This window comes from Somniosus microcephalus, chromosome 5 (genome assembly GCF_052327205.1).
Source record: "Somniosus microcephalus isolate GS21.2 chromosome 5, FLI_Smic_1.0, whole genome shotgun sequence".
NCBI classification, from domain to species: Eukaryota; Metazoa; Chordata; class Chondrichthyes; order Squaliformes; family Somniosidae; genus Somniosus; species Somniosus microcephalus.
Genome location: NC_140991.1, coordinates 298,814,612 through 298,834,751, shown reverse-complemented (window position 1 = coordinate 298,834,751; position 20,140 = coordinate 298,814,612). Strand labels below are relative to the sequence as shown.

General features: G+C 39.5%; 1 protein-coding gene across 7 annotated transcripts in view; it reads right to left on the bottom strand.

Annotated features, from left to right (window-relative positions):
- Nucleotides 1-290: 290 nt before the first annotated feature.
- The window catches only part of LOC147117853 (serine/threonine-protein kinase PRP4 homolog), a 52,810-nt gene continuing 32,960 nt past the window's right edge, over nt 291-20,140 (bottom strand). The window contains exons 9-17 of one of the 7 annotated variants that reach the window (XR_015078547.1): nt 18,620-18,767; nt 16,273-16,410; nt 13,749-13,902; nt 12,404-12,518; nt 10,806-10,957; nt 9,536-9,622; nt 2,224-4,738; nt 1,559-1,651; nt 291-769 (exon numbers count right to left, since the gene is read on the bottom strand). Coding sequence is in view for 1 of the 7 variants with exons in the window: in XM_085989225.1 (XP_085845351.1) it covers nt 4,535-4,738; nt 9,536-9,622; nt 10,806-10,957; nt 12,404-12,518; nt 13,749-13,902; nt 16,273-16,410; nt 18,620-18,767 (998 nt within the window). In the remaining 6 variants the exon portion in view is untranslated. Of the gene's footprint in view, nt 1,652-2,117; nt 4,739-9,535; nt 9,623-10,805; nt 10,958-12,403; nt 12,519-13,748; nt 13,903-16,272; nt 16,411-18,619; nt 18,768-20,140 lie in introns of those variants that run through there. The other 6 variants (XR_015078546.1, XR_015078544.1, XR_015078545.1 and 3 more) reach the window with 6 other exon arrangements.

The following is a 20,140-nucleotide window of genomic DNA, read 5'->3' as shown; positions in this document are numbered from 1 at the left end:
TGAAACTTTCAACAGATAGGTTTTTTTTTTGCTTGTAAGGGTATCAAGGGATATGAAGCAAGGGGGGAAAATGGATTTGAGGTGCCGATAAGCTATGATCTGATTGAATGGCAGAGCAGACCAGAGGGGCTGAATGGCCTACTCTCCTGTTCCTAATGTTCGTAACATTGACAAGAGGAGAAAAATAAATATGCTTTGCTAATGCGCTAATGGGGAAATTTTCTTCAGCAACCAGGACATAAAATTGATCTTCACTTAGTGATAACAGAATCTTAAAAGAAAACAATCACTTTGATACTAAATTCTTTTAATGAAAGCAATAAAAATATTTTAAGCATTGCCAAAGTATTACATTTACAATGTTGCAGCTAGACAATACAAAATGTCGACAAAATGCACACATTACTGTGGTTTCAACACCTAGAAATTAGCATTCTAGTCCACTGTCAAGATGTCTTATTGAGTTGAAGATGTTTTATTGAGTTTGTAGGGTTTCTTAGTGTTTCAGAATGACCAGTACCCAAGATTAGTAAAACAGGCAAATTCTTGCATTTTATTTATATATATCTGCAACTTAAAGCTGAAATATTTCAACAAACAGCAATACAATTATACTTTTAGTATAACCGTATTGAAAAATAAGTGTGTGAAACCACCGTCTTCACTTTCATTCAATACTGAAGAACTCTTTGCTGTCAGTAACTGGTGTTGAAGCTAAGATAATGAATCATCATTCGCAGGTGTAGGCATTTTACATTGTGGTCCCTACCTATGAAATAAAACACAGGATAAGAAAATAGTATAACATGATTCAAACATGAAACAAGCTTACTTATGAATTACCCCTCAATTTGCAACATAGCCCGTCTATTTATAAACTCTCTTTAACTAGGTTCCCTGCAACAAAAATGCAGTGCAATATTTAACTAGGCCAATGGGAAATGGGGGTCAAACCTGGATATTGCCTGCTATAATGGCAGTTAGGTCATTCACATACAGAATGATAATTGAGATATGGATTATCTGCTATATCAATTTCACTGCATATTAAAGCTTTCACATATAACCTAAATAGACCCTGCAAAAAGAAAACAAACAAAAGTCTGAAGATAACCAAAATTTACCACCAGAGACTGTACTACAGAGTTCAAGCTAGGCTGACAGAATTATAGCTTTTTAAAAAACCTTACTACACTTGCAGCAAATCATTTCTTTTCACTATAAAGACAATATCCAACAAAAAGTGGGGCTATTTTGGTTTCTGAAATCACTAAACAGTCTTTGGTAAAGATACAAATGTCGGGCACCTTGATTTTACAAGGTTACGACTCTAGGCCAATCTTACACTACCTTACTTTACTAAATGAACTACCCAAATTATAATGTAAAACATGCACAGTTCATTTAAACCTGTAACCAATTTGTCAATCTCTCACTTAGAAGAGTAACAATAAAGGTAAGATACTGGTCCCTGCCAGTTGAGAGTTAGCAATGAAGGTCTTTAAAGACACCATTTTAATTGAAAAAAATCACAAGCAAACAGTGATATTCCAGTTACTTAAAGTCACTGTAAGTGTTGTCTTTATGGGACAGAAACCTTAATTCAGTCTTCATTTTCTTGCAATATGCATCGTCTCCCATCAGGGTGCACCTAAGAGACAGAGAACAAGTAAAGAAACACCTTGATCCCTTAAGTTTTGCTGTGCTTTAAAAAAAAAAAAAAAAATGCCTGTGAAAGAATTCTGCATAACAATAAGGAATTTAAATAATTTTCTTGAGTAAACACCAAGTCTGAAATAAAAACAGAAAATGCTGGAAATACTCAGCAGGCCAGGCAGCATCTGTGGAGAGAGAAACAGAGTTAAAGTTTCAAGTCGATGACCTTTCATCCGGTTCTGATGGAAGGTCATCGCCCTGAAACGTTAACTCTGTTTCTCTCTCCACAGATGCTGCCTGGCCTGCTGAGTATTTCCAGCATTTTCTGTTTTTATTTCAGACGTCCAGCATCCGCGGTATTTTGCTTTTGTACGTCAAGTGTGAAGCTCTCAGACTTAATTTAAAAACTTTACATTCATCACAATTCAACAGGAGCAAAGCAAAGAACCCTTAGAAGTGTCAGCTATTCAAAGAAAAGTGTTTTATTTTCTTAAAAGATAACAGTTGCAAGAAATGCACGTTTCATCTGGTATGAAATGCTTATCTAGGCATGCCGTCAGAAATGACCTTGTGGAGAAGGTGAAGGAGAAGGTGTCTCATTCAAAGCAGGCCCATGGAATAGGCGACGTGGCCTGTTGCCTCCCAGCATAGCAACATAACGTGCTTTCTTTTCTCTCTCAGCACCAGCGAAGGGAAGTAAGAAAACAGTACAAAACATTAGTCATTTTACAGTAACAGGGTAACTGGATCAGACTTCCAAACAGCTTTGTGAATTGTGGTGACCTTTAACTTATTCTGAGACACTCATTTCCAATAAGTAACCACCTTTTAAAAAGGTACTTTCACAGTAAGTTAAAACATTAACTAAACTGATGTTGAAAAGAGACACTAGGAAACTGATCAACTACTCCTTTGCATAAATCATTTTTACCAGTTTTTATTTTTTTTTGAAATAGTAAGTGAAAGGCTTACAGCAACTAAAGGCAATTTACGTTGAGTGCATTGATTTGTGACTTGATAATCTTACTTTTTTTTTTACTTTGTACAAAAGGTTGTTGGATAAAAATGTCACATTTACATAGAAAATGACGCTCGTTAAACATTTCATACCAAGACAATTGGGATAACAAAATAAAATTAAAAAAACAGATCAGATCAGCAAGTCACCACTGTAGTTTTATGGCTGTACAGAGACTTGACTGCACGTAGGGCCACTGTGAAACAGCTATAATAATGTTTATCCAAAACGAATACTTTATTCATCAATGTATCTATAATGCATACCAAAATCCTCCGGTATTCTGCAAGGGTAACTTTAGATGCAGGAAGAGTGTGCTGCTGTCTGACAAAATGCCCCAACTTACCTTTATATATAAGCAAAGGCATTGTGCAATTATTTTAACTCCTTCACTGGCCAGTTGCAAGTCTGCAGGCCTTAGTGCATCGCTAAGTTCTGATCAGCTAGTCTTTGAATGTTACCTTTCTTTGTTGGTTATTTCAACAAGTCGCTATCAAAAATTTTATGCCCATTTAATGCATGGATTATTTGCACACAGGTGCAAAGGTTTACTGAATCAAAAAAAAAAGCTGTTCTGCACTCAGAAACTGGAGGGTTTAATAGATCCTTTTGCAGTCTGAAATCAAATGGTAGCTTGTGCCAGTGAAGGGGCTAAGTACAGAACTACAATTCAAAGTCATCACAACTCATCTTAAACAAAAGAAAACTAAAAACCAAATTAAATGTACAAAAGAAAAAAGGTAAAGAAGCAATTACCGCTTTAAAAAGCAGCTGCTTTGCTCAAGAGTGGAAGGTTATGTATGCCTGTATTGAGAGACAACATGATCACAAATAATGAAACCAATGCACATAACGTAGCAAAGGAAATTCTTACTGTAAAACAATCTTAATTTTAATTTTTAAAAATTCAGTCATATTTTAGACATCTACAAAGAAATATAAAATCCCAATCTTTTTCCATTTTAATGACTAAATGAAACTGCTTCTGTTTATTAATGGACTATAGGTACAGATTTACTAAGAAACAGAATTTTATGGCATTGACATATTTCTACCACAATTCTATAACAACTTCAAAGGGTAATGAACAGTACACTGAAGGTGCTATACTCATCAAGCTTCCCCGCACTGAAGTCTATAAATTGGCATAGTTTCAGCAGTACATTAGCAAATTCACAAGCTAGTTAATATCTTATCACATTCGCCAGCATGCAAGGCATTCTGCCATGATGCCAATACTCCTCATTCATGAGCTGTGCCTATCTGTGACAATGAATGCTAGTACACCAGTAATGTTGATGGTTTAGCTTACCTTCAGTGTACTGAAAGTGGTACACAACCTGCTTTAAATGATGTGACCATCCCTGCGAGCAGGCACAGGTAGGGACAGACCCCTTCGGCACTGAGTACACCAAGGGCATGCTGGCCTGCGCACACACACCTAGGAAAATGTGAATATAAACATCATTTTACCTCGGCCATTGTTACAGAGACAAGGATGGGCTAAGCCTGCACAAAAACAAAAAGGTGCATTTTGCAGATTTGCAGCCAAAATTCTTCTACAGAAACACCATCGTTTACAAGATCTTAAAATAACTTTTTTTTTTAATAAACAGTTTGTGTGCAGTCTTAGCAGTTAAAACAATTCAACAAAACTACAGTGTAAGTATGAAGAAAACATTTGGAAAAAACAAATCAATATATTTACAGTGACTCATATTCCTACTAGAAGTAACATTTTTCTTTTAACTTAACTTCATGCATATTTCACGGTAAACATCGTGTTTCACATATACTAAAATACTTTTCTCTGACTTTTCCAGTCTTTGTTTAATTGCTCAAACCCGTTAAATCCTCCGATTAAATCTTCTCCTGAATGAATGGGTGCTGCAGTGCCTGGTTAATGCTGACACGTTTGGCTGGGTCCAACATGAGAATCTGCTCGAGCAAGTCCTTGAGCTGATGAACTTTTTTACGCTGGTCTTCTGGCAAACGCTGACAACCAATCATGTCAGCCAACAGGTCCTTAGTAGAATTAATAGTGCTCATAACAGTGACTTTCTCCTAAAACAAAAAAACAAAGAAATCAGCCTGTGTCTGGATGCATCTTGTGCTTCAATATTTTAGATGTGCAAAACATTCAGAACTGTGCACTTAACAGCAGCATTACGGCGACACGCATTTTACCCAAAGTCAAGGCAAGACCACAGAATGTGTTCAATAATGATTAAGCCTGCGACATGGTAAAGCATTTACACTTTAACCGTCCTAAATTAAAAATAACCGTAATAGTTTCATATTGATTTACAAACTTTGCTGCAAATAGTCGCAGAGAAAAAAAGTATAATGTGCTAAAGGCACCATAGCTGAAGTACAATGGAGCAGAACACTTAATCAAACTAAAGGCAAGTCAGCCACCTTGCAGTAGATCCTTCTCTAATTGTCTAATGGCACATACTTATATTTCTGTGCGGTGTAAGTCTCAATCATCACATTGCAAAGTTACTGCAGCTCAGGCACCAATCCATACCCATACACTCGACAGAGCTTGTTTAATAGAATTGTATAGAACTGTTCACTGCCAGGGTGCTCCAATTAAATGTCTTCTGCTACATTCTATGCTTTCAAAGCATTAGACCCAAACATGGTTTGTTCGATTATGGAAAACATGCGAAAATCTGTATCCTTTGCAGACCATACCATCTACACAGTATGAATCAGTATGTGTATTCCACAGGTTTCTTGTGCTTACAATATGTTAAAATGTATAAAAACAGTTCCATGATCTGAATGATGCCTATGGGACATCAAGATCTTTATACTCGACTATTGTCACTTTTATCATGTTTATGCCACAATAAAGCAACAGGCATATCTAGAAATAGTAATGGATGTTTGTAATGTGTGTTTTATGTCTTTATGGTTGTCAAAGGCCCCAGAATCTGATCTAATTTGAAACAAAGCATGAATGCATAGACAATGGAGCCAAACATGCAAACAAACCTCGACATGATTCATGCAGTGCAGAGAGTGTGATCTGCAAACAGTATACATTTTAACATGTTTTCCATAATATAACAATTATAAGTGTCAGCCATGGCTAAGTGGAAGCACTCACCCGAGTCAGAAGGTTGTGGGTTCAAGCTCCACTCCTGATCTTGAGCAGTCTAAATTGACACTTCAGTGCAGTACTGGGGGGGGGGGGGGGGGGGAGAAAGAGTGCTGCATTGTTGGAGGTGCAGTTTTTTTGGGATGAAATGTTAAACTGAGGTTCCGCCTGCCCTCTCAAGCAAATGCAAGAGATCCTAAGGCACTATTCGAAGAGGAGGAGGGGAGTTCTCCCAGTGATTGTTTATCCCTCAACCAACACCACCAGGCATAGACTAACTTGTCATGTTATTGCTATTTATAGGAGTAGCTGTGTGTAAATTGGCTGCTGTATTTGTCTATAAAAGTGATTATATTTCATACGGTAATTCATTGGCTGTTGAGCGCTTTGGGACATCTTGCGGATGTGAACGGTGCTATATAAATGCAAATTCTTCCTTTAACATTCTTCTGGGGCTCTGTTGGTAATTTAGAACTGGTGGAATATTCAGAGTGCATCGCTTCAAGCTTTGTTTACACCATAGAAGGTGCCATTGTCTATGCATTCATATTCCGTTTCAAATTATATCAAATTCTAGGGTCTATGCATGACAATAAGGACTTAAAACACACATTACAAATGTCCATTACCTTCTTTAGATATACATCCATCCTTCAGACTTCTGCAAGGCATTTTTAGTCAGGAAATTTTATAGGATCAAAGGATTGAAAACAATTCATTTCAAATTGCCTTTTAAAGCATTTAAATTTCACTGGCATAATCATCTCTTGAAGACAATGCAAATTTCCGTGCAGATCCACAGTACTTAATGGATTTGAATAGTAGGAAGTTGCAGTGCATACCATATATGCCAAGAGAATTGCAATGATTACAGTCAATAGTATTACAGGTAGACTATCCTTTATCCGAAAACCTTGGGACCAGCTGTGTTTCAGTTTTCGGAATTTTTTGGATTTCAGAAGGTTTTCATCTCCGTATCTGACAACAAACACTGTTGCTTAGCAACAGCTTGTAAACACTCGGGCCCTGCCTTGGAAGCGTCTCTGAAGCTGTTGCTAAGCTACAGAGACTCTTTCCACAGCCTGACTGTTTAAAAAAATGCTAGGGGAAGAAAAAAAACCTAACAAAACGGCTGCTGATTTCCGCCGTTAGATCGAGGTATCCGGCTCCCCCCCTGCTCCGTATCTGAATTCCTTGACTTAGCGGGGGTCTGGGGCTCAACTGCCGCCACCAGTTGTGGGAAAGCCGGATATCGGCTGACTCCTACACTAAGCTGGCCCGCAAATCAGGTCGGGGGGGGGGGGGGGGGGGGAGAAAAGACTATCTGACGGGCCGCTGCAGCTATCGGACAGGCTGCTGTATTGTTGGGTTCACTCTCCCGGTACCTCCTTCATGCTGCCCGGCTCGGCCTGCAATCTCTTACCCAGGAGGGAACTCTGTGACCCTCTGCCCTGCTCACAGGGAAAGGCAGAGCTCCCGGACCACTCCGGTCATGTTTGGCGCCACTCGGGTCATGTCGTGCACACGGCTTACGCTCCACGAAAAAACATTTGGTTTTTAAAGAGGTTTTCGGAAGTGCAGATAAAGGATAGTCTACCTGTACTCAACTTCAATACAACGTGCCTCAATTAAAACAGGCTGTAGGAGCAGTGGTACATTTTCTCACACTCAATCTAGTCTCTATGCAACTACTCCCACAAACCAATTCCATTTCTCTGAAATGTTTCCATCCCTTAGCGAGGCTGTTGGTAACTGCTACCTGTTCTGCCGTTACTTTTACCCTCATAGAATCATAGAAGTTTACGGCACAGAGGCTATTTGGCCCATCGGGTCTGTGCTGGTCGTAAGAGCTATCCAGCCTAATCCCACTTTCCAGCTCTTGGTCCGTAGCCCTGTAGGTTACGGCACTTCAACTGCATGTCCAAGTGCTTTTTAAATGTGATGAGGGTTTCTGCCTCTACCACCCTTTCAGGCAGTGAGTTCCAGACCTCCACCACCCTCTGGGTGAAAAATATTTTCCTCCACTCCCCACTAATCTTTCTACCAATTACTTTAAAGCTATGCCCCCTGGTTATTGACCTCTTTGCTAAGGGATATAGATCCTTTCTATCCACTCTATCTAGAACCTCAATTTTATACACCTCAATTAAGTCTCCTCTCAGCCTCCTCTGTTCCAAAGAAAAAAACCCAGCCTATCCAATCTTTCCTCGTAGCTAAAATTCCCCAGTCCTGGCAACATCCTCCTGGATCTCCTCTGTACCCTCTCTAGTGCAATCACATCTTTCCTGTAATGTGGTAACCAGAACTATACACAGTACTTTAACTGTGGCCTAACTAGTGTTTTATACAGTTCTAGCATAACCTCGCTGCTCTTATATTCGATGCCTGAGCTAATAAAGGAATGCACCCTGTCTGCCTTCTTAGCCACCTCATTGAGGCTACAGTTGCTACCTAGAAATACTACTCTTCCCAAAGTGACTACAAACAGCATCACCTGAAACAAAAACCTCCAAATTCAATTTTCACAGGAGTTGTTGAAAACGTGGCACATCAACACACGGTATAATACATTATTGGGACAAAGGAAACAGGTACGGCTTCTGACTCAAATCAGACTATGAATTATATGCAGTAGCTGCGATTTCTGTAATAGTTAGTTCAGAGATAGCAATTCATGACAGACATAAAGGGAAACAAAATTCACTTCTTGTTCATTAAGGAGCCAAGAGTTGTCTTTTGTGCTGGTGGTGGGGTGGGAGCACACTGGGATTCCACAAGTAAAATCCCTTTCAGCCGACTGTTGAGGTTTAGGCAAGATTAGAGTGGATTCATTTTAAAAGCTTTGAGTCTAATTTGACAAAGTGCAGCATTTGTGTTTCATTCTATTTATCACAAAGTCTTTTACATCAGGGATACAAAATATATTTTAAAAATGAATATTTTTTAGTAGGATATCTTCCAGTTTATATATTTACTATAGTGCACATCCACACTTACAATTGTGCACAGGGTTGAACAGAAATGAAACTGCAACACAATGCAGCCCTTAATAAATATTGCCCACGACTCGCAAGTTATTTGTGCCAGCCGGAATACCCAGGAGAAGCTTTATACACTCCAGTGAGACAGCCTAGATTGTTTTCACACAGTTCCAAGTGGTAATCACAAATTGACATTTCTAGAGATTGGAAGCGGGTCATCAGGCCAGAGAACGGAAAGGGATGTAAAGAGAGAGAGGAAAATGCTTTTTTTGAAACATTTTTCCATCTAATTTTTCCTTCTCTGGTCTCCATGGATCCCACACAGCGCCTACAACTATGCTCCCAACTCACTGCAAAATGGAACAGAGGTGCAAGAGGAACCCAGGACGATTATCTCTCATGTTTGTTCTTCTTCGAGGAGGCAATTGTATTTTATTTTACATCTTCATGCACTGCCGCAGATGTTGAATTTAGAAGCGGAATTCAACAGAACGGTCAAGGTTTGTTCTCATTTCAACTAAAAGGATTGCTTGTGGCTATCAACATAAGGGGAACACACTGATCTAAATGACATGACTTTTTAAAAGCAGCAAATAATTTTGTGCTGCAGTCTAAAGACAGAAACATGGAGAGTATATAATCCTAAAGCTGACAAATAGAAAATACACGATACTTTTAAATTCAAGGTTTCCCAACTCTTTGCTTGCCTTCAACGGTCAGTTTTGTAATGGAAAATGTTCTAAAATATATTAGAAGCTGTAGTGCACTAACCCTTTCCGTCACTTTATCCACTTCAATGTACATAAAGTTCAGGTTCTGATCAAAGTGCTGGTCCTTGAAGACACCCTTTCTGATCATCTGAAAAGAATCAAATACATTTCACACAACTGTGCAAACACACAGGAAGCCAACCAGAGAGACATTTCACTGCTCGAGAGCCTAATCTTTTACAGATCATAGAAGAATGCGGCTGTGGCACTGAAAAGGTCGACGCAACAGAGCTCCCTGCCCCTACAGTATCTTGCAAAAAGAGAGTCTTTCTTGGGTGGCAAGAGAGAAAGTGGCAGAAAATAAAGATTCGTAAAACTTAAAAAAAAAAAAAAACGGTAACTAGAGCTAATAGCATAAACCACCCTGTAGAGAAGAAAACACGTTTCAAATACTGACATTGTACCCAAACTATTAAAATCTGACAAAATAAACAATTTATAAATACACAGTATTTACAAAAAAGTTGGTTTCTGTGATAGTAATTTTATAATTTTCATAAAGATAAAACATCTACAGAATGGAACTTTATTTTGTTTAAAAAAAGACCTACTGAGCTGCTCATCTACATTAATCGAAACTGCAGTGGAGTTCAAGAACTAGAAGAATACAACAGGAAAAACACTAATGTACCGACCTTGGGTATAGCCTTCCATACTCAGTGGATGTAGTTCAACCGCCACAGACAATTCAAAATTCCATGCATGCAGAGCCCGGTGCACCAGCATCCAAGTACCAATAAAACTTTGAGTGTTAGCAAAGAGCCAGTGAGACAATTGGCTTTTTGACATTCAAAAAAAGTTAAAGATTGAGATGATCCTAGTCAGTACAACTGTTTAAAGCGAGTTATGTACCCATTACAGTGCAAGAATACCTCCTTTACATTAATAAAAAAGTCCAAGTTGAATCCCCCAAAGCTATGCTGCAGATTCTGTATTGGCTTGACACAAAATGCTAAGTATAACTGACTCATTAAGACACATGCAAGTACCGATGTGATACAGCATCAATTCCATGTCACTATGATTTAACAATTTAACAGGAAAACTAACTGCTCACCGAGCTTAAACATTTATCTTCCCAAAAACCATTACATCTATAAATGTTTCAATTTTAAAATTTGGTTTTCCTTAGTAACGTGACAAGAAATTAGAAAATTCATTCTCAAAGCATCACTGTTAAATGCAAATGATTGATAAACTACAAAACACTCAAGTTAAAAGTTCTCATTACCTAATGAATATAAATCAAATTCTAAGGTTCATTTTCCTACCTTATTTGGCATTTTGCCCTTTAAGTCCATCATGAGTTTCAGCATATGATTATTAGTTTTGCCAGGAAATAGGATTTTTCCTGTGTATAGCTCATAAAGTGTGCAACCAACAGACCACAAGTCTATGGCATAATCATAAACCTTTCCAATAACTGTAAAAGATAAACAGAAGTGTTTAAGCTTGGATACACACATATACTGAAATATTACTGCTTATGGTTACTGCATTTTGATGAAAAAGTGTCTGCTAAAATTAAAACATAAAATGCTAAAGTTACAGCATTGTATATAAACAGGTCATGCTTGACAGGGCTAGTGCTGGGAAAATGTTTCACCTGGCTGGGGAATCCAGAACACGAGGTCACAGTCACAGAATAAGGGATAGGCCATTTAGGACCGAGAGGAGAAATTTCTTCACTCAAAAGGTTGCGAATCTTTGGAATTCTCTATCCCAGAGAGCTGTGGATGCTCAGTCGTTGAGTATATTCAAGACAGTGGTCAATAAATTTTTGGGAACGAAGGGAATTAAGGGATATGGGGATAGTGCGGGAAGGTGGAGTTGAAGTGGAAGGTCAGCCATGATCTTGAGGAATGGCGGAGCAGGCTCAAAATGGCCTACTCAAGCTCCTATTTCTTATGCTCTTATGTGTACATATTGTACATGTCCTGGTCAATATTTATCCCTCAATCAACATCACAAAAACAGATTATCTGGTCATTATCACATTGTTGTTTGTGGGAGCTTGCTGCGCGCAAATTGGCTGCCGCGTTTCATCAGTGACTACCCTTCAAAAAGTACTTCAATGGCTGTAAAGCGATTTGGGGTGTCCGGTGGTCATGAAGAGCACTATATAAATGCAAGCCTTTCTTTCATATTCAAGCATCCAAGTAACAATACTGAACCAAGGCACTCTTCCAAATAATGGTAAAATATTGGATTATAGCTGTTTATTCTTAAAGTGAACGTGTTATCTTAGCTAAATCATTGGGGTAAGACACAAAAAGGACGCAGCAAGGTAGTTCCCCAGAGGGAGAAAAGAGAAATCAACTCAGGTTGCACCCGCACAATTCTTAATGTGGTTACTGATCAGCTACAACTTGCATTCATTTAGCACTTTTAACGTAGTAAAATGTCCCACGGTGCTGGCAAAGGCCTTGGAATAGTATGTGGCAAGGGAAGAAAAAGCTTTGACAGCACAATTTTATGAGGAGTTTGGTGGAGAGGACAATCTATAATAAAGAATAAAGCAGCACAATGGAATTCCAACATGTCACCACAGCATGCAAGCTTGCATCTATAATTTACCCAGGCTATGTTCTTGAACTCAAATATGTTGCTTTATGGTGTTACCATGTCTGCTTGAACCACCTGGGTACCTCCTATTGGCCAGCTATAAAATAGCACTGGAGCAGACTTGGGGGGGGGGGGGGGGGGGGGAAGTCTCCAGGCTTAATCTCTTGGGTCAGAATAAATGTAGGGTAGGTCAGCAGAAGACTCAGAAGGATGAAAAAGGGGAAGACATCTAATTACCAAAAGTTAAAACAAAATGTGCAAATTTTCATCTGCTTCAGATGTTAAATAAAGATTTAAAACTTACTGATTTCAGGGGCTCGGTAAAATCTGCTGACAAGGTATGGTGTTATATCATTATCAGCCACGTGTGAAGCTGAGCCAAAGTCACAAAGCTTCAGGATAGTTTTGGATTCATTTACCTGTAAAGAAATAGTCATTGAAAACCAGTTTATATATTTGGCAATTTGCCTACATGGGAAATTCACATGTATTCTGGACAGCAGAAATTGGAACCCTTAAGAACTATTTCCCACACTAAATAATATGACTGTGGATGTTGAACAATTCCAGTGACATTAATTTCAGAGAAAACATCGTTTTAGTGATCTTATAATATGGCCTTTATATTTGTACCTTACCAACACAATGAATTACTTTTGAAATGTACACGTGTACTGATCTTATATGTTTGCATCAGTTTCACGAGAACTAACAATCTTCACCTCCAACTGTTTATCACTAATCTTAAGAGCATCTAATCAACTAGTCATCGACTTAGACTGGTGGTCGACTGCCAAGGAGGTATCTGCTTCTGGTGTTAAATAAAGATTTAAAACTTACTGATTTCGGGGGCTTGGTAAAATCTGCTGACGAGGTATGGCGTTCTATCATTATCAGCCACGTGTGAAGCAGAGCCGAGGTCTCAGTAAACAAAATGTTTACATCTTGGCAAACATTTACAAAAGACTATACAGTACATGAATGATGCAACAGCAAGCTGCCTCAAGAATCTACATCTCTGAAAACTAATACTTGCATACAGGCTCCTTCAGATTACCCTTATGGATTTTCCACGTTTAAGACATTACGCCTCAGTGGAGAAACATGTAAACAAGTCCTTATATCCTATGCGTAGAATTATGAATAGGTCTCAACAGAACTGTCTCCCCATAAATGCACTGTATATCCCAATGTGCAATGCACTAAAGGCAACATTGCCACCATGCAAATGAACTAAAACCACACTGGTGCTTTTTAGAAAAAGTTGCTGTGAAGCTGAAAGAAAAATAAGTATGTCTGTGTTTATATTTGTAAGCTAAAACTCACGCACCCCGCACACCTGATCAGCTCCCATTTTTCTCCCCTGAAGGGGAGTCGCCATTACAAACTTAATCTAGCCATTTTGCTATCCTCCGTTCTTCCTTCTCCATCGCCGCCTTTTGCTTTCCTGCAAATATCTACTGACCAAGCCAAGAACTTACAAAACTCAACTGACAAGAAAAGGAGTACTCTACCAACTTGTGCTACCTATGAATGATGGTATTAAAAAAATTATGGATTTCCCTTCCCCCAAAATTATCAGGATATCAAAAACTTTTCATGCAAATCACTGTTTTAACTTTATATTAGTGCCAAAAGTTGTAATTTACCAGAATATTGTCAGGTTTGATGTCAGCGTGCAGGATGTTACATCTCTTTAACAGTTTCAGAGCCAGGAAAAGCTGTTGACTGTATGATCTTACAGCCTTTATATGAAGGCCGACATCTTTCCCATATTTTTTCAACACCTCACGCAAATTCATACTGTGGGAAAAGGGAACAAAATGTTTTAGTACCCAAATTGTATAAATGTACATAATGAAATGTAGGTGTCACCCATTAATGTAATTTTCGCAGCACATACAACTCATTTCAAATAAAATTACTGTAAATATAAGGGGCATCAATTTTATAACCTTTGTTTCAATTTAGTAAAAATGTTTGGTCCAGCTCTTTTAAATATACCAAGTGATGCTCAACTTAAGCCAAAACACTTTGGAAACACATCTATTATGGTCTTTATGTTCCAACTTGAAAACCCAAAATAGCCTTAAATCCTGCTTCAGGTGGCAGATGTTACAAACAAGCCCTGTGTGTTTCCACAATGCCAACGTCCTTAGCTGCGTGCAAGTGCTGAGCCTACAAGAATAATTCCATTTTAATCTCTCCTAGAGTAAAGGCAGTTTGCTTCCATTTTCACAAAAGCTTTGTTACAAGTACCCCAGTATTGGCCAACATCCTGTTTTTAAACTGATCAACTTCTTTATCAATCATAGGTCCTCAGCTTCCTTCAATTGTTGGTGAAAGGTGATGGGGAAGTATATCAATTTCAACTCGTCAAAACAGAATGGAGCTGGATTTGCTATTTTTTTTTTAATGCTTTATTACCATGGATTTCGCAAATCATATATGCGACTCAGTCCCGACATCCCTCTCAACATCCTCAGTGGGTACTGCCCCTCATTCCCTACCCTCTGAACTTGCTTGGCAAGACTAGGAGGATAAAACTGCTTACCGCTAAGTTCTTTAAGGAGAAAGCACCCTCCACTTACCACAAGGATAACCTCTAGCTACCACTAGGGAGATTCACGAAACAATGCTTCTGTAAGAGATTATGAGCCAAAATGTTACAACACTAGTGTGGTCCCTTTACTCTCCCTCCTACAGTAACGAGCTTGCACCGAGGGTGAACAAAAATAAAGTTCACCGGTCAAAGGGAAGACGCAAGTCAAGCAAATTTGAGATCCCCCTCCTCCCATCCCACCCCTCAAGATTGAGGTACAAAGTATAAAGCTATTGTGAAAAAGTCTAGGTGGCAGCACCAAAATCATCTCTGCAACATCAAAATCAAGAGAAGCAGAAACAGCAGGTTCAAAGACCAAAACATATTCCATGCTGGCCAATAGTGAAATGCTTTGTGCTGAACCTTGCCAGGAAACTGTAGCCCACCAAAGGGTTTGCAATCATTCAAGCATCAATATTATTACATAGTGTTGAAGCGTTGGTGCCAGGTGATGCCAAGAGTTAGATGGCAAAGTCTGGCTTAAAGTGTTAATCAAAGAAAATGATTGTCCTGGGACTGTGGTCAGATTTCACACTACTCTTGGTCAGTATGCCAAAACAAAAGAAAGACACGTCCACAAAGAAGATTTAGTAGATCTTAACCTTGTACTAAGACTACCCAATGAAATCCCTCATCAGAATGGGACATAACAAGCATATATGGGGAGATTATTTATGGACCAAACCCAGGAACTTTCTGACATCCCAAGTGGCAATGTGGTCCTGCAGGATTGGTTTTGAAGAATCTTAAATTATCTAGTATTATGTGATCTTGGAGCTTCCTGGACAACCCACCTCAAGGAACAATCATAGGTGAGCATTGGTCCATCCACTGACATTTGCAGTGGCTTTACCATCGTGTATATCATGGAACCATTTCTCAGGAATTCAAGACAGCGCCTCCAAGTTGATAGCTTAAGGCTGAGGGAAGAGATTTCTATTTTGGTGGGTTGGTTGAGGGAGGAAATATTGGCCAGGTCACTAGGAGTACTCTCTTCTCTTTAAAAATTGTACCCAAGAATCTTTTATGCCCACTTGTTGAGAAAAATCTAACTCTTACTAATAGTAAACTAGAGATATAGCTTGCTTTCAACATGGGAAAAAGAACAGATTCCCATGGGAAAGTGTTTTTAATGCAGCACATAACTGATACTCTGTTAACAACCTTCAAAACATCCTACAGGGTGCCATTTTCCTGATTCTCCCCAATGATGTCCTTTGTTTTTCTCCTAGTAATACACAAGTTGTCAATGCAGTTGCAGGATTACTAATAGCCAATTATCTATGAAGTTTCTCCAATAACATAGTTCAGATTAATTTATTTGCCTTTGTTCCTTTTGCAGAACATTCATTTCAGGGATTCTGTGCGCTGCAGCCACAGAGAGGACATCAGCGCCAGAGGATCCCTCCAGATTACAAGACCAGTAAACAGAAATTCCTAATAAGGCTGATCACGGTATTAGTTTGCTTCTCCCCCTCCCAGTTTCTGCCACATAGTCACCAAGTGGTGGTAGTGCGGGGGGAGGGAAGAGAAAGTGATTTATATTTACAGGTTATACAGTAACCAGTTACCTCAGAGGTTCAAAGACCAAGCAGAGATGTTGCTTGTGGTAGAAATGCCTGAAGAGTCTCAGGCAGTGAAACTTATCATCAGGGTCTGCGTCATTCAGCTTCTTCAGGAACTCCAGCTCTTTCAAGCCAGTCTTCTGCCTGCCAACACAAATATAGATCAACCTTATTTTTAGTCAACAAGAAAAAACTAAACTGCAATGAAATAAATTACATTGCACATCTAGAAAGCAAAAACACAATACAGTTGGGGGTACAAGTGCTTCAATTGACTACAGCTCCCTTAAGGCTGGGAAGGGGGCAGAAATCAGCCAGGGCTTCTGCTGGGAATGCACACATGTGGATGTTGGGCGAGGACAGCATGGGCGGAGCTGTGATGTTCCTCCCAACTGAATATCCAGCCAACACACGCCATCAGAGCCCACGTATGAGGAATGACCATTTGTACTATTTCTGTATTTTTCAAAACCTTTTACCAGATGATCTATACTTGGATTTGGTAGCTCACAGCAAACTATAATCATTGTAACAGTTCAGAATACAATTCATAATGTCTGTGTGTGCAACTTATGCATGACAAGTCCAGGGATAAAACTTCTTTGATGAGGTAACAAAGAGGGTTGATGAAGGTAGCGCAGTATATGTATATATGGACTTTCAAAAGATATTTGATAAAGTACCACATAATAGACTTATTCGGAAAATAGAAGCACATGGCATTAAAGGGACGGTGGTAAATCGGGTACGAAATTGTCTAAGAGCTAGGAGGCAGAGAATAGTGGTGACCGGATGTTTTTCTGACCGGAGAGAAGTATGCAGTAGGGTCCCCCCAGGGGCCAGTATTAGGACCCTTGCTTTGCTTGTTATATACAAGTGACCTAGACTTGGGTATAGGAGTACAATTTTGAAGTTTGCAGATGATACAAAACTTAGCAATGTAGTAAATAGTGAGCAGGATAGTAGCAGACTTCAGGAAGACAAACAGACTGGTGAAATGGACAGACACATGGCAGATGCAATTTAATGCAGGTAAGTGCGATCTGATGCACTTTGGGAGGAACAACATGGAGAGGCAGTATAATCTAAATTGTAATATTTTGATGGGGTGCAAGATCAGAGGGACCTGGGGGTGCATATTCACAAGTCTTTGGGAACGTGGCAGGGCAAATTAAGGCAGCTAAGAAAGCAGATGGGATACTTGGCTTTGTAAAGAGAGACATTGGATACAAAAAATAAGGACGTCATGCTAAACCTTTACAAATCATTGGTTAGGCCTCAGTTGGAGTATTGGGCACCACACTTTAGAAAGGATGTCAAGGCCTTGGAGAGGGTACAGAGGAGTTTTACCAGGATAAAGGACTTCAGTTATGTGAAGAGATTAGAGAAGCTGGGACTGTTCTCCTTGGAGCAGAGAAGGTTAAGGAGAGACCCAATAGGAGGTATTCAAAATTATGAGGGGCTCGGAGTATGGAGAAACTGTTTCCTCTAGCAAGTGCTTCGGTAATCAGAGGTCATAGATTTAAATTAATTGCCAAAAGAACTAGTGGGGAAATCAGGAGATTTATTTATTTACTTATTTTTACAAAGAGGGTTGTTAAGATCTGTAACGCATTACCTGAAAGGGTGGTGCAATCAGATTACAAAGGAGCTTTCAAAAGGCAATTGGAAAAGTACTTGGAGGACTAATTTGCAGGGTTATGGGGAGAATGCTGGGGTGTGGAACTAAATTGGAAAGCTCTTTCAAAGAGCTGGCACGACGGGTCGAATGGCCTCCTTCTGTGTTGTATGATTCGATTATTCTATGACCCATATGCAAAGGACAAATGGTATGTTTCCTTATAAGGTCATAGTTGCCCAAACTTTAAAAAACAATCATGGAAATATACTTCAAAATGAATGAGGGAATCATTAATCATTCTAGTGTTCCACCTCTTTGTCCTTTTTATAGTCCCGCAATTAGCTCTATAAGTTGGCAGGCCTTTACAGGCTTTCAGAAAAGGGCAGATGAGTCTACTCTGACTAGCACCCCACTGCACAAACCAAAGACTTGGACCATCCTGCTTTGCATGGCTGATTGCCACATCTTTTCTTTATTTACTTATATAACCCCCAATGCCTACAAAAGGGGATGTAACTAAGAGGTCTCTCCCGCCACCCACCATCTTTTTATCAGTTTTTACATGAGTGCTACTGCAACATACTTGTGTTTCCGATGCCTTTGCTACAGTAATGTTGCTTGCACATTCTGGCAATTCTACAAGACACACTTGGCAGAATAGAATGGCACCATAACTATGATCTCATATCAGGACCTTGGCGCAGTCCAAACTTCACCTCAGAAGAGACTTACATGAGCTCATTGTTCCTGATGATTTTGACTGCCACCTCCTGGCTAGCTCTTGCCATGTCTCTGGCACGTACAACATTACTGAAAACTCCTTGACCAGTGTAACCATACACACTGTAACGCTTATCGAGAACTTCCCCGATATTTACTCCTGCAAAACACAGATGAACATTTATAATAAGTTATAGTTCAAACAATGATGTTGAATGAAAGCAAGGCAAGAGAACCTTTCCTCAAGTGGCCAAGGATTACTTATGATTAACAAATGCATGGTCAGGTTGACAAGATCTACAGCTTTCCCCTTATCTAACCTGAGATTTTATTTAAAGAAAGTTATAATTACTTGTTAAGTTAGTACTTCCTGTAGCTAGTTTGTGTGCGTTCTTTCTTCTCTCCCTTGTTAGGCCCACTAGTGTCACTATTCACTGGCTAAGGAGAGCACTTGAATTAGTACCCATGTTTCACAAGTGGGTCAATTTCCCCTCTAACGGGAAGCAACGCTTTACTCGATGTCAACATGGTTGAGATCCAGTATGAATCATGCAGAATATCATGGGGAACAAATACAATTGTCCACTTTCTGGCACTGTGCACTGCTAACAAACATACCAGATCAAAACATTTCATCACATTCAAAGGCCAATTTATGATGGGTTGACTAAAGGACTGTGGACTGAATTGTTCAGTGCCGATACTGTAGCTTTTCATAATGTGGACAATTGAAATGATTGGTCAGGTCTTAGCTTAGTTTAACCCAAGACCTACAGAGCTGTTCTAAATCCTTACTATTATTCGCAGCACGGTCTTATACCACTTTAGAGCTTGAACGCTCATTACCAAGGTATGGTCAATTGTGGGCTTGTGCCAGAGAGAAGTCACCATGGGACTCTTCTTATGTGCCTCCTGGAGGCCAGCTTAATAGCAGTCCTGGCAGGTGCCTGGAAGGTCTCTTACTTGCCCTCTCAGCTGGAACTGGTGTGTGACTTGGAGAGCTGAATATGGGAAGAGAAAATAATTTTAAATCAACAGCATCTTGCAGCAACTCCCCTCAAAGAGAAACTAATACCACCCCCTCCCCCACAGCAATTAAGGCTGATGTACATTTGTTAGCAGAACTCTGACCATTGTGTCAGTTGCTTAGCAAGAGTATACCACCCTTGCCCTGAAACACTTCATGGCAGATGGCCGTGTCACAAGCTATGAGAATTAACTCAGTATCTATAATTCTGTGGAAATAGGAGACGACTGGTAAGGACCTCAGGGATGCAGGAACGTCAGGCAGCATAGCCTGTCATATCCAGCCTGCCCCAACTTTGTCGCAAATGAATTCTTCTGACTTACAAGGATAATTTGAATTACAGAACCAATTTTGAAAATTCACTGACGGTATATTTGGCAAAGCTATCCAATTCTTGATCAATTTTCAGTCTTCCGCAACATAGCCTCAAGAGAAAACACCCTTTCCACTCTTTGAAATTGTGGTTCATTAGACAGTAACAGGGACACTATTGGTGATAAGTTCTG